Below are 15,749 nucleotides of genomic sequence, written 5' to 3'. Positions count from 1 at the left end.
CATCCCTACTAAGAGGATAAGTCAGTACCCTATGGTAAGTCTTACATCAGATTTAGCTTCTGTTACTTTTCTTTACCAACGGCAACCAACACGGCGTTAAAAAGAATAAAACAAAAAGTACGGAAAAAACGATGCACACAGAGAAGCGAGGAAATGATGTAGGAGATGCTGCCTGGAAGCTCATGTTCTATCAACCTCTCTAGAGCAACAAGCGCCACACTTACTGCCCTTTAATAATGCCGCAGTTACACTGAGTAGACTAGAGAGAGCAAGTTACAAATACTCATGAAGAAAACGAGGGAATAAACTATAAAAAATTAAAAAGAAAAATTTAATTAGAGAGCTTCTTAGAGAACCTCATTGATTTGATTCTTTGATTAGATTTGATACTGTCAATAAAGCTGGGTTATCAACTAAAAAATCTGAGGGAAAAAAAGAAGAAAATCTGTAAGAGGATAAAAAAAAACCCTGCCAATGTATCTACCCCGAGGCGATATAACACTATAGTACACACAGTGAAAAGCTCCAGTACTGTAGTGTGATGTGTCATCTCTCAGAGAGTCAACTAGCAGTCTTTATCAGTGAGAGCATTTAAATATAAATGTCTTGTCGTGTGGCACATTAACACAAAAAATATAGTGCATGATATGAAAACTAGACTAAAAAGGATGGGGCTCCCTACAAACATCAACAAAGGATATATAGGCTTGTTATTGCAGTATTTATTTTGTGTTTCAAAACTTCAGCGAACCTTTACAATGATTTCAAGAGAATGTGCAATTTTATCTCAGCCTAGCCTGGCAGAAGATGTTCTCAGACAACCTGTCTGATGTAAAAAAAAAGAAAAAGAAAAAAGGAAAGGTCTATATGATGAAACAGCTTATAGTTACATAAGGATACAGTGCTAGACTGTGCTGTTTTCTCTTTGACTAAAGTCAGATTCAATCAAAAACTTACCACAGAGGAACATTTTTTATACAAAGTTCACTAAAGAGAAAGTAAGCAATGCTCCATTATGGCTGTACTTATATATATTACTAATACATTACATATGAGTACATTATATCACTCTATTAATGTATAATATCAATCTCTCTCTATATATATATGTGCTTTCCTAACTATCTTAAACAGAGGAAAGAAACATGAAGCAACATTTACATTTTATCCAGTTTTTATAGCTAAGTGCTAGAGTGCTATATTAAGTTATGTTATTTTGTTACTAATGCACCGCTGCATAAGAAGCAAAGGTGGAAAGTAACAAAGCACAACTAAAATACTCAACACTCAAATAAATATATACTTAAAGTAAAGTAATACATACTCAAGTAAAGTACAGATACCTGCATTTTCAGGTGATTGCACTTTACCGTGAGTTACTGTTGCCGCCCTGTAAACTCGAAGCATTCTGGCCATTCTCCTCTGACCTCTGGCATCAACAAGCATTTTCACCGGGAGAATTGCCACTCACCGGATATTTTCTCCTTTTCAGACTATTATCTGTTACCCCTAGAAACGGTTGTGTGGGAAAATCCCAGCAGATCAGCAGTTTCTGAAATGCTCACGCCAGCCCGACTGGAACCAAGAACCATACAATGTTTGAAGTCATTCAAATGACCTTTCTTTCTGATTCTCATGATTGGGTTAGATACACGATATGGACAAATGCACCAGACCAGCTACACACTACAGGAGTTGCTTGGCCTGTGAAAACCATTGCTTCCAGTGCACAGTTTTCTTTGCAGATGTTAATACCAGAGGAAGTGTAGAACTCTGGAAAGCAGTTACTGAATCAGCTGCACTGAGATGACTTTCCTGTCCCCATGCCCATATGTGGTCTGCCACAAGTGAGCTCTTTAGAAGGACCAATGATTTCATGGCTAGGTGCTTTATATTATACCCCTATGGCAATAGACCTGAGAAGACCTGAATTCAAAGATTAAGAGGTGTGGTCCAATGCGTTAGTACATTAATAACCAGCTGAAGTGCATTTATGTGTGTGTCGACATTTTAGAAAAGTAAGTATTCTGAATAAGCCTTGAAGACCTAAAAGTTGTAATTAAAAGGTTCTCATGCACTCCAGATATTATAGGGCTTAAACGATTACAATCTTGTTTATATACAGAGTTTAATTTAATACAGGGTAGTAAATTCTTATATGTCTCGAAAATAAAGAGAGGTGGGGGAAATGTTAAGAAGAGAAAGAAAAAAATGCATGATATGCTGCCTCTCTTCCATTATTCATGCGTACTGGCGTCCTGCCTGACACTGGAGTGAGAGTGAGACAAGGGGTCAGAGAGGAGACAGAACAAGGGATGTGGGAGATGAGAGTGAACTAAAAAGAAAGGTAGAAAAGGAGGAGAAGCAAATGAAAAGAGAGATTCCCTTAATCTTTCAAAAACAAGCATGCTTGACAAAAAAGGAAACAGGAGAAGAAGAGAGGAGAGACGTGAAGGATAGGTGGAACAGGAGGTTTTTCCACAGAAGAATAAACGCAAGTGAAAGAGAGCTTAAAAGAAAGACACGAGCAAAGAAGAAATAATCGGAAGGAAAAACACTGAAGAGGAGGTGAGAGCGAGAAAGTCACTTAAATGAACAGGAAGAGAAGGATTAGACTAGTCGCTTTGAGAGGTCAAAGTGATAAAGGGAGAGAGAAAGAGTCAAGCCTAAATGAGGTTGGGCAATACTAATACGAGATTGCAAAGAATGGAGATGAATGAGAAAGAAAGTGACGCTGGAAAGGAAAATGAGAGGAGGGATGGAAAGAGCAAAAATATATAAAAAATAGAATCACATAAAGAATTAAGCTGTGAGGATAAAACAAAGATGAACATGTCAGGGAAGAGAGAGAGAGGAATGTTTACAAAACTCAAGAAATATGAAAGATGAAAACACTGGAGAGGGGAAAAGAGAAAAGGAGATGTTTGACAGGCCAGGGGGGGGAGAAGGGAACAGAAGACGTGAGGCCAAGTCATGCAGTAGAGAGGAGATGGACAAGTAAACCAAGACCAGCAGAGAGCTATTTGTGGGAATATTCTAGCACTTTTCTATTGTTAGGGCAACTAGCCTTTTTGTGATACGAAGATAAACACAGACGCACAACTTTATACTACTGGGGCACCAATGTTTTGGCACCTACTTATCTGACTGGCTGCTTGAATTGCTGCAAATACATATTTTTAACCTTACTGCATTGTTGCACTTACTGCAAATCCCTGTGGATGTGTGCATCTGTAAAATGGCAAAAAGCCACAGTAAAAATAAATTATTGTATACAGGTCACAAGTGTAAAGCACATCATCCACAACAGATAGCTGTTTATTCCCACTCCTTAGTGCAAAACCTGGCTACAATGCTACTTTAAATGTCACACTCACCCTTTTTACACTGATACACACAGAGACACACACCGGCAGTCCCACAGACAGTAAACATAATTTAAAATGTAAATGTAATAACAGGACAAGTGATGTGTCACAAAGTGGAGAAAAAGAGAGTAAGAGGAGGACTGGCAGTTGCACGAAGGGGAACGAGGGAGAAGCAGCGGGAAAGGATCAGAAAGCAGGAGATCTAAACGGAGGAGAAATGAGATGTAACAGAGGGACATGAGAGCAGAACAAATAGGAAGAAAGACAACATTTGGAGAAAAAATATCTAGCCTCTTTCTTTGGCAGTCATTGAATGTGTCATGAAAAGGCTCTGAGGATGGACAAGGTTCATCTACAGATGCTGCAGGCTGGTTGTGGTGCTCTTTGAACTTCCAGATAAGTATAGAGGCCAGAGGGTCAGTTCAAATGATCAAGGACTTGCACACCAAAGCATTACTATGATAGACCACCGAGGTCAAGCTGCTACAAAAGAATCTAATGTTGAATGTCATGTGTATGAAGAGCAACTTGGGGACTGTCTCAGTCGCAGAAAAACGAATGAGCATTTTACCGACTTGATTATTATTAAACACTACTTTTTCAAAATCCTCATGCAAATTCTTGAGTTTTCAACACTGAGGAAAATCAGTGTCATTACTGTAGTGACCAAGATAGAACTAAATTTAATAAACTGTTCTTGAAAATATGACACTTGAACTTATTGTAAGCACTTATAAATAAGGACTCATTAAGTTACAGATCGCCAACATTGTTTCTCTTAGCATCGAAAGACAGAGGCAGAGGATGAGAGCTGGGCAAAAGGAGCACAGGGGAAGAGGGAAATGAAAGAATAGCCAGACAGAGAGCTAAGAGTGCAGAGAAAGAAAAAAATAAAGGCAAGCATGAAAAAGAGTGAAAGGTGGAGGCAATGGAATGAGAAGAGGGGTTAAGAGCTGCAGAAGACCTGCAGTAAACCTTCATTAAAATGATCAACAAAGCTCATTTCGTATAATCAGAGAAAGAAAAAATACATTCAGATCTGAAGATAACAGTAGTTACACTGTCACAGATAACAGTCTATATTTCATAAAAAACATTAAGCTGAGTATTTACGTAACCAGTGGCTGGTAAAAGAAGAGTAACAATATGAAACCAAGTATGGAAAACAACAGAAATGTATATGATTTTTAAATACATCGTGAATATTTAAGCATCACCAGGTGCATGGACACCTCATGCCTGGACTACTTATCCAAAGGCCTCTGTAACTCCATATCCAGTTTTCCAGTATTCTTAAACAATACTATAAAGATTCCCTCCAATAGGACTGTAGACGACGGCAAGGCTGGAATATGTGCACAGGGACTTCACAACACTTCTTTGCATCTATTTTTACTTCTATATTGACTAGAGACTAACTTTTACCTGGTGGACATGACATAAAACTTTAAACTGGATCAGCTCATGTTTTACACAGACAGGTGATTTGTGCACTGTGTCCAGCACGCTCTCCCAAAGTTCCTCTGAGATCTCCTCTCACAGATTATCGGAGAAAAAGAAAATGTATGAAGATTTATGACATCCCTTTCACTGTCTTTAAAAGTACATCCACAGATATATCAGCGTGTAATACAGGAAACTGAGGAAATCTACTGCCGACAACACTGCTGATTGGGTAATCTTGCTTTTACAGTATGGTTAGCTCGTATTTTTTTTCTTTCTCTGTGGTCTATATAGTTCAAGTTATGACAACATTAGAATTAAAACGTGCTTCAGTTATAAAATAAAACTTCAACTTAATTCTCCAGTAAAGTGTAGTACCTCCCACAGATGGGCCTGAAGTAATCAATTCTCAATGAACTGAAACCATTTGCTACATGAATCTGTACCTTTTATATGATGTCTTTAGGCAACTATTTTTTTGTTACATTTCTATAATATGTCCTTACACTGCCTAATTTTAGGACCTGACTCCCAGAAATTGCCTTTTCCCCACAAAGGTCATTAAACCTTCAAGATCATGAATAGGTTTGCAATTTCAGAGCACTCACATTTTTGGGCTTACGCTTGTAAGAGGCTGAAGTCATTTTTCATGCTCCTGTTTCACCAAACCAGAGGCGTATTAGGTTTGGCGCTTCTGAATTGATCAAAGGGATTTCTAGTCAAAGTAGTATAAACAAAATCACTGACATTTCTCCATCTGTAGTCAAGGATGGATAGCAAAGTCATAGGGTAACAAAGCTGGTAGGTTATTCGAATAATAAACATGATAAACCACTTTCTGCCATTATATGTTTTTATTTTTTTGTACTGTACTATTATTTTTATAGTATCTGAATTTAAATTAAAAAAATTGAGAGGTTTATACAGATTATTATCAGCATGGAGTTCTCTGAATGTTTCACATTTAACTAATATGCATCTGCTACTGATGCCAGTCCATTAGGAGTTACACCTTAGTTACACCTACTGTAGGAGTAGTCTAAGCTTGGAAAGAAAAGCGTCTGGACTTCTTTAAGTTGCTTGAAGACGTTTCACCTGTTATCCGAGAAGCTCCCTCAGTTCTAAGGTCAAATGGTGGAGAGTCCCAGATTTAAGCCCTACGGGAGTGTCCCCCCAAGAGCGACATGGACCCCCTAATGATCCTCTACCTAATCACATGAGCCAAGGTGTGAAAATGGGTGTAGGTCACAACCTAGCCCCAAACCTGGCCCGACCCTATCATGTGATTTCCTGAGGTCAAAAGGCCCAGAATGTGAGTGTGTGTTATGGCGTCTGAGAAGGGATCTCAAAACTGAATTATAGATGGCAGACAGCTGGTGTCGTAAGCCACCGGCTCTGTTCAAAGATGGTCATTCACAGTGGATATTCAATTCAATTTTCAATTCAATTTTATTTATATAGTGCCAAATCACAACAACAGTTGCCTCAAGGTGCTTTATATTGTAAGATAGACCTACAATAATACATTCAGAGAAAAAAAAACAACAATCATATGACCCCTGTGAGCAAGCACTATGGCGACAGTGGGAAGGAAAGACTCTCTTTTAACAGGAAGAAACCTCCAGCAGAACCAGGCTCAGGGAGGGGCGGGGCCATCTGCTGCGACCGGTTGGGCTTCTTTCAGCTCCTTAGACTACGATGACCTGGATGACTGAGAACTTTACAGACATACTGTAAGACTAAATGCTACTTGAAAGAACAGATGCATGCAGATACACACCCCCTCCATCATACACAGGCACAGGCCACACATTCGAATACATAACATCTTAAATTTAGAACACCAACCCCTCCCCACAAACCATTAATATGTAGCTGGCAAAAATTGAATGACTAATAAAGTAGAGGAAGAAAGTTTGGTCAGTTTATTTGTATAACCTACTATCAAATGTTAAAGTCCAAAGCCCTTTCGGAGCTATGATACCATTAGCACACAGCAATCAACAACACAAATAACTGGATGTTTTTGCTACCTTGTGTCTTCCTGACCCTGTTTCTGTCAATCAATCTTTTTTTTGCCAGTTCGACCTCACTCAACAGGTAGTTTTCAACCCAGTAAAGCACAGTGGACCGAAAACTGGGACCAGCTATTGGATTATCCATCACATAATCTTACAAATTAGACTAAGTTTCAAATACCATCATAGTTGAGGTGTACAAACAGTTTAACATATTCACTTGTCTGCAGCAATAAAGTTTTGTCTCTGAAACGAATACGAGGTGTGGAATTGCATAATATGACCAATTCTGTGCGTGTGTGTGTGTGTGTGTGTGTGTGTGTTTTTGTGCGTATGTGTATGTGTGACAGCTAGTCAACCTGACATTCAACTTGCCACTAGCAGACAGGAACATGAAACAGGAAATTGCTTTTGGGACAGCCAATCAGAAAATGCTCTCTGTAAACAGGAAGAATCCATCAGAGTAGTCTTGTCAGGTGTCAGTCATTTTAACAATGACCTGTTTTCATGCCTCAGTGAAAATGTCAGTCATCACTTAATCCCACCTCTGGAGAAAAGTACTTAGGATTGTATTAGGTTGTGCATGGCAAAACCCTTTCCATTTTATTTTAGGTCTTTTTTTAAATCATGTGGGTGGTATAACTGAAACATCTCTTGGTTTATTCCCAATTTGGGAACTTTGTTGTACACATCTAGGTTTCTGTGTTTTGCTATATAGCTGAAAACATTTTTTTGAGATGGTGCATATTTTCCCATATGGAAAAGAAATAGTAAAAACTTATATGTGATTACTCATGGCCACTTTCATGAGTAAATCATATAAGGCTTACATGATTTACTCATGAAAGTGGCCACTTTCTCATTACTTTCATATATTGTTTTAGTAAGTATCCAAAACATACAAGTTTCATTATATAATTTTTCAAGGGATCTTATATCTGTTTTCACTCTTATATGCTTTTCATACAAGTTTCACACAAGACAGATACAAACTTTATAAGATTTAAAAATATCTTTTCCATATGGGTTCACAGCCTGTTGCGGTGGCTCATTAGACAAATCACCAAGTTACCTCAATCTTTACTGCAGGAGTTTTTCTTTTAAGTAAGTATGACAGAGATGTTAAACCCTAATCAGAGCAGTCAAGACAAAAGTGCTTAGTTCTTGCAGTCTCCATTTTCCATGTAACAAAATGTTGGGTGCACTCTCTACTACTCTTCCTTATCTTGCCCCTGCATTGCAGAGGGTGGGCTGACAGTGGTCCTTGAATGTTATACTGTCAGAGCCAAGCTGTGTGTATGCATGTGTGCACTTGACTGTGTGTAATCTGTCAGAGCCTAGAGAAACAATCAACAGCTCACCCTGTCAGAGAGCCACTTAAGACCTGACAAAAAACACACACGTGTGCACACGCACACACACAAATGGTATCATGAGAATGCCAGGGTTGACGCGCGCTGCTTGACTGGTGACAGCACTAAATGCACAATTATTCTCCATTCCTTTTGTTTTCATCCAGTGCTATTGTCTCTGCCTCTTTCACTCCTCTTATTTATCTGTCGACCTATTCATTCAATTACTTTGCAAGCAGTAGCACAATCACAAAGCATTTTCTACACATGGAACACATCAGTTACAGTTAGGAGAACATGAGAAAAAGAAAGAATCCTCTAAAAGCAATCTCTTGCAATTGGTTTTATTATTTGGAAAATATTTTTAATGATTAATATTCTGAAGTTGTATTGTTGTGTCTAAACAACACTATCGAAAGAACTTGCATACAAAAATACCCACTATTGATGCAAATGCTGCTAACAAAGCATTGCAGGATTTTGGTTTTTGGTGTTTATGTAACACCAAAAATGTATCACAGATGTCAAATCCCTTTCAAATCAAAGTAATTGCTCTTTCTGAAGAAGAAAGCAACCTACGCTAACAGAGACGAGAATATGTATGTTTTGTTTCAATCATGTCTAAAAATTTAGAGTTTACTAATGTCTAATTAGGCTTTGCTTCCAGGCATGTCTGTTGTTATTACTGACAGAGGCCAAACAACTTCATACTTTCCCCTCTCTTGATTTCCCAGCACTTACAACCTGGAAACAAGTTCCCCATCCCTAACCATTAAGCTTCTCTCACCTTTGCACAAACATATTGAAGCCTCCACTGGATGCGTGTGATATTTCAAACAAACCAACATGACTTCCAACAGTGCTCTAAATTTAAAAAGCAGAGCGTTTTGTGGCACAGCAGAGTGCAAATTTTCAAACTCCACTACACAAAAAAATGGGAGCAAAAACACAACTATTTATCACCTTGCCTATGGGATTTGAATAAATCAGGAAAATCAACAGGACTCCTGTGTGGGTAATCAATCAGCGGTTGTATCTGTCCTCCCAAACAACATCATTAGTCCCCTTTTAAAATTAAAAGCCATTCTTGAAAGTACTCTTGTTAGAGAAAATTGGAGTGAAAACAACAACTGTTCTCTTCAGTGTAAGCAAATCAGATAACTGAACAATAGTCTCTGGGTTGCTAATTCTTGGAATGAAGCATCCGCCTAATTTATAGAACATCAATGTCCACTTTGTTTACATCTATGCTACACTCTTTCTTTCACTGCTCAAAATAAAATAAAAAAACACATAAAAGATGACAATACCACTAAAGCTTTAAGTGTCAGTGATGATTGTGTGTGCCTCTGTTTTCATTATATATTTACCGCTCGACACATGGTGCCTCAGTCATGCTGATTTGTACAAAGACCCCTGCGTTATCTGGCTCATCATTGCAATCTGTGTGTGAGATGTGTCTTACCATATGCTTGGTGCTTCTGTCCCGCTGATTTCCAGGAAGTCATATTTGTCCTCTAATAAGAAGTCATTGAAGACGAGAGCTATGGTGTCCCCGGGCTCAGCAAGGATTGACCACGTACAGTCCAGGTTGTTGTCGTACTCTGCTGGGTATCCAGGGCTGGTTATTGAACCCGCGGTGCCTCGTAACGTACCGCCACACGCTCCCTCGGCTGGTTAGAAACAGATGAAACGAATGCTATTTTTATTATTTCATATACTGATTTTGTAACTTAACTTCTTGGCCTTCTTGGGTTGGCTTATCATTTATTTCATGTTTTTTGTGTCAATAAAGTTTTCACACATTAAAAACCACACTTTTTGACACATGCCTCTCTAACATTAGCAGACAAATAAACACAATGCACACACTATGAGCTGAGATAAATACAGTATTGTCATTATCACATCATCACTATGATTTAGATCATCTGTTAATTTTCATTCACAACTACTCATTTAGTAAACCCTCAATAGAGCTATTCAACCATCTACTCACTCTAATGGAAGACATATGAACAGATCTGTTCTTGTCTGTAGACTAATGAACCATTAAAGGGGCTTTACTTAAGGATGTTGGGCACCATCTGGTTGATACAGTAGTTTGTGATGTAATTTGAGGCAGACTTTTCTGTGCATTGGAAGCAATCAATACACAGGGGCTCTCATCTTCTGGCTAATGACCCTTATGTCAAGTTTCTTCAGTTCTCATGATCTTAGCGATGTGATTTTTTTTCTCATCTTTTACTTTCATGGCTATAATTGGTGAACAGTTTTTCATTTCCTTCAATCGGAGCTTAGTTCAGTTCAAATGAAAGAACTGAAAGACTCCAATGGAGACAATGGAAAGTACATACAGTTTACTTTTGAACTTAGCTTTGGGTCATGATTATGTGAAAGGTATCTTGTCAGTTTCATTTAAGTAAAAAGAATGGTTTCCATCTTCTAAACTGTATTTACTGCAAGTCCTTTGAACGGCATTACTAAAAAATTTCTAGAAGCAATATCAATGAATTGAAAATGGAAAGAAAGAAAGAAAAAATGTCTTGCCTCTGCAAAAAGGCGATGGGAAGTCCCATTGTGCTCCACTTCCAGGCGATACGATGCATGTGAGGATACTGTGTCCTTCCAATACAAACCCTGACTCACAGCTGTATCGGATTTTATCCCCCATGTTGTACCGCGAGCCATGAATGACTCCATTTGGAATGAGACCAGGGGTGCCACATGTATGACTCGGCAGCACTGAAACAAAGAGAAGAGCAGACAGAGAAAATCGTTTATTACCTCCAAAATATCCATTAATTTAACTATTTGTTATAGTGAAAAATAACCAACCAAGAAGTTCTTGCAGTATTTTTTAATATTCGAGTGTTAGTGTGAACTACAAACTTTTTGGCTTGTTACCACATAAAACAGCTCAACTATAGATCTATTAGTCAGTCAGGGTTACTGAGCAATTTGTGTTTACTTTGAAGCGGTAAAAATATCCAGTACAAAATAAGCAAAATGCTTTGAGTTCAGCATTTTGCTTTTATTTGTCTTAATCAGTTAATTATTAAATATACTATATTTTACAGTCAACCTAATTACCCACACAAAATGACACATATTGTATGTATGTTTGGTTTTCCCAGGAAACCTAAAAATATGCTAAAGTGACTGCGTGGTATTGAGATGTCTGGCAAGCATTTTGCCTCCAATGTGCATCTGTTGCTGCGCGTTCTTAGATGACACAGCTCTACAGTGGGAGAAGCTACAGGCAGTTCATGGTATAACTAGGCCAAAATCAACTATGACTGTAGCCAACACGCCTTAGCTTCACAGAAGGGGCAGCAACACAGTGGCTGTAGTTCAACCTGGACAAATTCCACTGTATCTAACCCTGGTGTATGCTGTGTGTTATGTGTACTTGTATAACTGGAGCATGTTAACTTGCTGGGTGTGTAATGTCTGTTCGTAATGTGCATCCAAATGGCTTTTATGTGTATCTGTCTATGGGCATGCACTGTGCAGTGTGTTTATGTGTAAGGGGTGTTGAGTAAGTCAATCTGTGTGTTTGTGTACGCTGTTCCAGTTAAATGCTAGCATGGTAATTAGACAAAGCTTCACCATGAGACCCTGTGAACTAGGACACTGAGAAAGGGGAAGGGATGGGGTGAGAGGAAGACAAAGAGAGCAAGAAGAGGAGAAAAAGAGAGAAAGAGAAAGCTACAGACAAGAGAAGAGGGAGTAGGAGAAAGACTAGTGATATAATGAAGGAGAAGGAGTAAATGGGAAGAGAGCGGTGGGGAGGAGGAGGTTGGAAAAGAAGAGGAGACTCCAGTCACACAGCAAAACAGAGAGGTGAACTAATTGCAGTGGGGTCCAAACATGTATAATTTACTATAATTGACTCATTATTTGGATTGTATGAAGTCATGCATCAGAGACAAGTTACTTGCACTCAGCTGACCATTCTGTCCTCTGCACAAACATCCACCCTGCTCTGTTTTAATACGGTGAGGCACAAAACCAAATCCAAAGCCCAAGCTAAATCACTGACTCAAGGACAGGTTGAAGGAGTGAAAGAAGAATGGGGAAAAAAAGCAAAAAAAAGAAAGAATCATGTGTTCAAGCCAAGTCATTAGTCACAGTTATGTGACTGTAGAGTTCTGTGTCTGCCAAGCTGTCATGTTAAAAAAAGAAAGAAAGAAAAATACCTGCCTCATGCTCAAAGGGTTTCCCTCATATAGACAAATCAGAGTGTCCTAAGGCCTAAGTATCCTTGTTAACACACTTGATGTTTTGATATTTTATCATCAAACACCAAGTGTGGTGGTTTAACTATCATGTCATCTCCTAAAATTAAATTTTAGGTGTGATTTGGGAATCACAGAAAACCATTTGCACATTCACACCTATTTAAAATCACCAGTTAACCTAACTCCACTATTTTATGTATTTGGACATGTGGAAGGAAGCCGGAATACCTGATAGAAGCCACGCAGACACTGGCAGAACATGCAATCTATACACAGAAAGACCCCAGCCCGATGGTGGACTCAAACTCAGGACCTTGCTATGAGGTAACAGTGCTAATGTCGTATATATATTTGGTAGATCCTGCACTGTATTGTGACTTGTGTGTGACTTGGGCTTGAAGTTGTGTTGTACGCCACATCCCCACTGAGTTCCTGATGAAGGCTCTTAGGGTCCTGTTGATCTTGTATAGTTCCAGGCATTCCAGGATCCAGGTGTGGGGCATCGAGTCATTGACCTTCTTGTAATCAATCCAGTCAGGGCACAGGTTGGTCAGCCTGTCCTACCAGACGGGATAAAATGTTGGACCTCTGTTACGGATCGGTGAAGAATGCTTATAAATCCCTCCCGCTTCCTCCTCTGGGATCTTCTGACCATAACTGTGTGCATCTTCTGCCCATCTATAAAACTGTCTTAAAACGAGAGAAGACAAAGACTAAGGATGTTGACATATGGTCAGAAGAATCTGTGCTTACCTTGCAGGAATGTTTTAAGTGTACAGATTGGGAAGTTTTTATTCAGTCTTGTGGAGATGATCTCGACGCTTTGGTGGATGTTACTAGCTCTTATGCAGTATTTTGTAAAGACATGATTATACCCCGTAAGCGCGTTAAAATTTACGCTAACAATAAGCCATGGGTCACTAAAAGTGTCAAATCCTGTTTAAGGAAAAAGAGACAGGCCTTTAAAGAGGGGGCTGTTACCGATTTTCAGACAGCCACCAAGGAAATGAAAATCGAGATCTTGAAAGCAAAACAGAGCTACAAAAACCTTCTTGAAAGCAAATTTGCTGCAAAAAATTTGGGGTCTGCCTGGACTTGTATGAAAACCATAGCAGGGTTTCAAAATCCCCAGAGCAGCAGTCAGGTCATTTTAGATGGTTTTAATTCAGACAGAGATTTTGCAAATGCTTTAAACATGTTTTATGCTCGTTTTAGTTCTTCTGATTTTAGCGAGGATATTTTGGAACTGAAACAGAAACTGAGAGATACTCAGCACTTTATCATTGAACTCAGCGATGTTAAAAAGGCCTTTCATACAGTCAATGTGAATAAGAGCCAGGGTCCTGATAATATTAGTGGCCGCCTAATTAAATCTTGTGCTGATGAACTCAGTCCTATATTTCAGGTTATTTTTAACAAATCCTTGCAAACACAACATGTGCCCTCTCTTTGGAAAGAAGCAGTCGTGGTTCCTGTCCCTAAATCTAGTCGTCCAAAAATTCTAAACGACTTCAGGCCTGTTGCCCTCACTTCAGTTGTCATGAAAGTCTTTGAAAAAATCATCAGAAATGTGATTATGAAAGAGACTGAAGGTCAGCTGGATCCAATGCAGTTTGCATACAGGCCCAACAGAGGAGTGGAGGACGCACTTTTGACTTTACTAAATCTAATTTTTAAACATGTAGAGAGTAAAGGGACTTTTGCAAGACTTCTTTTCATTGATTTTTCTTCGGCTTTTAATACAATACAGCCCCATATTTTAATTAAAAGACTTTTAGAACAGTTTGAAATCAGGAAAAACCTGGTGGGCTGGATTTTAGATTTTCTAACTGACAGGTCACAAAGAGTGAGAATAAATGGGGTTCTGTCTGACCCAGTGTTCTCCTCCACAGGTTCTCCTCAAGGGTGCGTCCTATCGCCCTTATTATTCACTCTCTATACAAATATGTGTCAGGGCAGACATGAAAACAGGGTCATTATTAAATATGCAGATGACTCTGTTATTGTCAGCTTACTGAAAGAGGGTGAAATTAACCACGGTCCAGTCATTGATGACTTTGTTCAGTGGTGTGAGGAGTCTTATCTCCAGCTGAACATATCTAAAACAAAAGACATGGTTGTTGATTTTAGGAAACAACAAAATGGGCAAGCAGTCACTTTAATTAAAGGTCAGAAAATAGAGCAAGTACAATCATATAAATATCTTGGGACCATAATAAATGAAAAACTGAACTTTGATCAAAATTGCAAATCAGTTTGTAAAAAGGGTCACCAGCACCTTTATTGCCTTAGGAAACTTGTTCATTTCCACATTGACCAAAAATTTTTTAACTTTGTTTTATCGTTCTTTTATTGAGTCTGTTTTATCCTTTTGTTTGGTGGCATGGTTTGGTCAGACCTCTGTCACAGAGAAAAACTCTCTAAATCAGATAGTGAGATGGTCCAGTCGTCTGATAGGTGAGCCACAGTCTTGTTTAGCCTCCCTGTACTCTAAGCAGGTACAGAGGATGGCTTTATCAATCCTTAAAAATGGTTCCCATCCTCTAAGGGGTGAATTTCAGCTTCTTCCCTCAGGACGGAGGTTTCTATTTCCGAGATGCAGGACAAAGCGTTATAAAAATAGCTTTGTCCCCGTTGCTGTCACTGAATTAAATAAGAACTGTTTTTGATTCGAAATATTAAAGTATGTGTCACAGTGAGTTTTATATATTTACTAGGTATGTGTGTTTTTAAAGGGATGTCAAATGCTGTCATTTTTCTGTAAAGCAAATTTACCTTGCCTTTAGGTATAAATAAAGTTACCTTACCTTACCTTACCTAGTCTTGCAGTCTCGGGCGACTGCCTGGTCTACCAGTAGCTGGTGTTTTGCGAGCAAGATGTTAATGATAACCAAGTGGCTGGCCTAGTATACAGCTGAGCTGATACTGTGCTGAGTATGGTCTGGAAGTACCAATATCAAAATGGAATACACCCCCAAAGGTGGTTGAGAATAACCAAGCTAGAATCCTGTGGGACTTCCAGATACAGATAGAGATACAGATAGAGAAACTGCTGATGAGTAGTGGTGGTAGCAGGTGAGTAGCAGTGGTGGACAAGCAGAGGAAGATGGCCATAGTGATCAATATAGCACACCAAGTGATGGCAACATCAGGAAGTGTGAACACAAGAAGGTCAAGAAACCAAGGATTGAGAGCAAGAGAAGATATGACTGGTGAATGTGTTAACTGGAACACTAGGAGCAGTGACCGCCCAAAATGGGTGATGGCCTTAGGAGAATGATATATGAGATCTCTATCCAGAAGGGTGCAGACCTGAGACTAGGC

At 39.0% G+C, this 15,749-nt stretch overlaps 1 protein-coding gene across 2 annotated transcripts in view; it reads right to left on the bottom strand.

Annotated features, from left to right (window-relative positions):
• The window catches only part of LOC146639603 (CUB and sushi domain-containing protein 1-like), a 480,470-nt gene that overhangs the window by 188,912 nt on the left and 275,809 nt on the right, over positions 1-15,749 (bottom strand). For both annotated transcript variants that reach the window (XM_085353830.1, XM_085353836.1), the window contains exons 4-5: positions 10,732-10,926; positions 9,647-9,854 (exon numbers count right to left, since the gene is read on the bottom strand). In XM_085353830.1, the coding sequence (XP_085209956.1) occupies positions 9,647-9,854; positions 10,732-10,926 (403 nt within the window). The remainder of the gene's footprint in view (positions 1-9,646; positions 9,855-10,731; positions 10,927-15,749) is intronic.

This window comes from Diplotaxodon limnothrissa, linkage group LG1 (assembly GCF_057381915.1).
Source record: "Diplotaxodon limnothrissa isolate DT_005_m linkage group LG1, D_limnothrissa_male_GT1.1, whole genome shotgun sequence".
In the NCBI taxonomy this organism is placed as follows: Eukaryota; Metazoa; Chordata; class Actinopteri; order Cichliformes; family Cichlidae; genus Diplotaxodon; species Diplotaxodon limnothrissa.
Note: the sequence above shows the minus strand (reverse complement) of the source record. Positions and strands in the feature narration are given on the sequence as shown.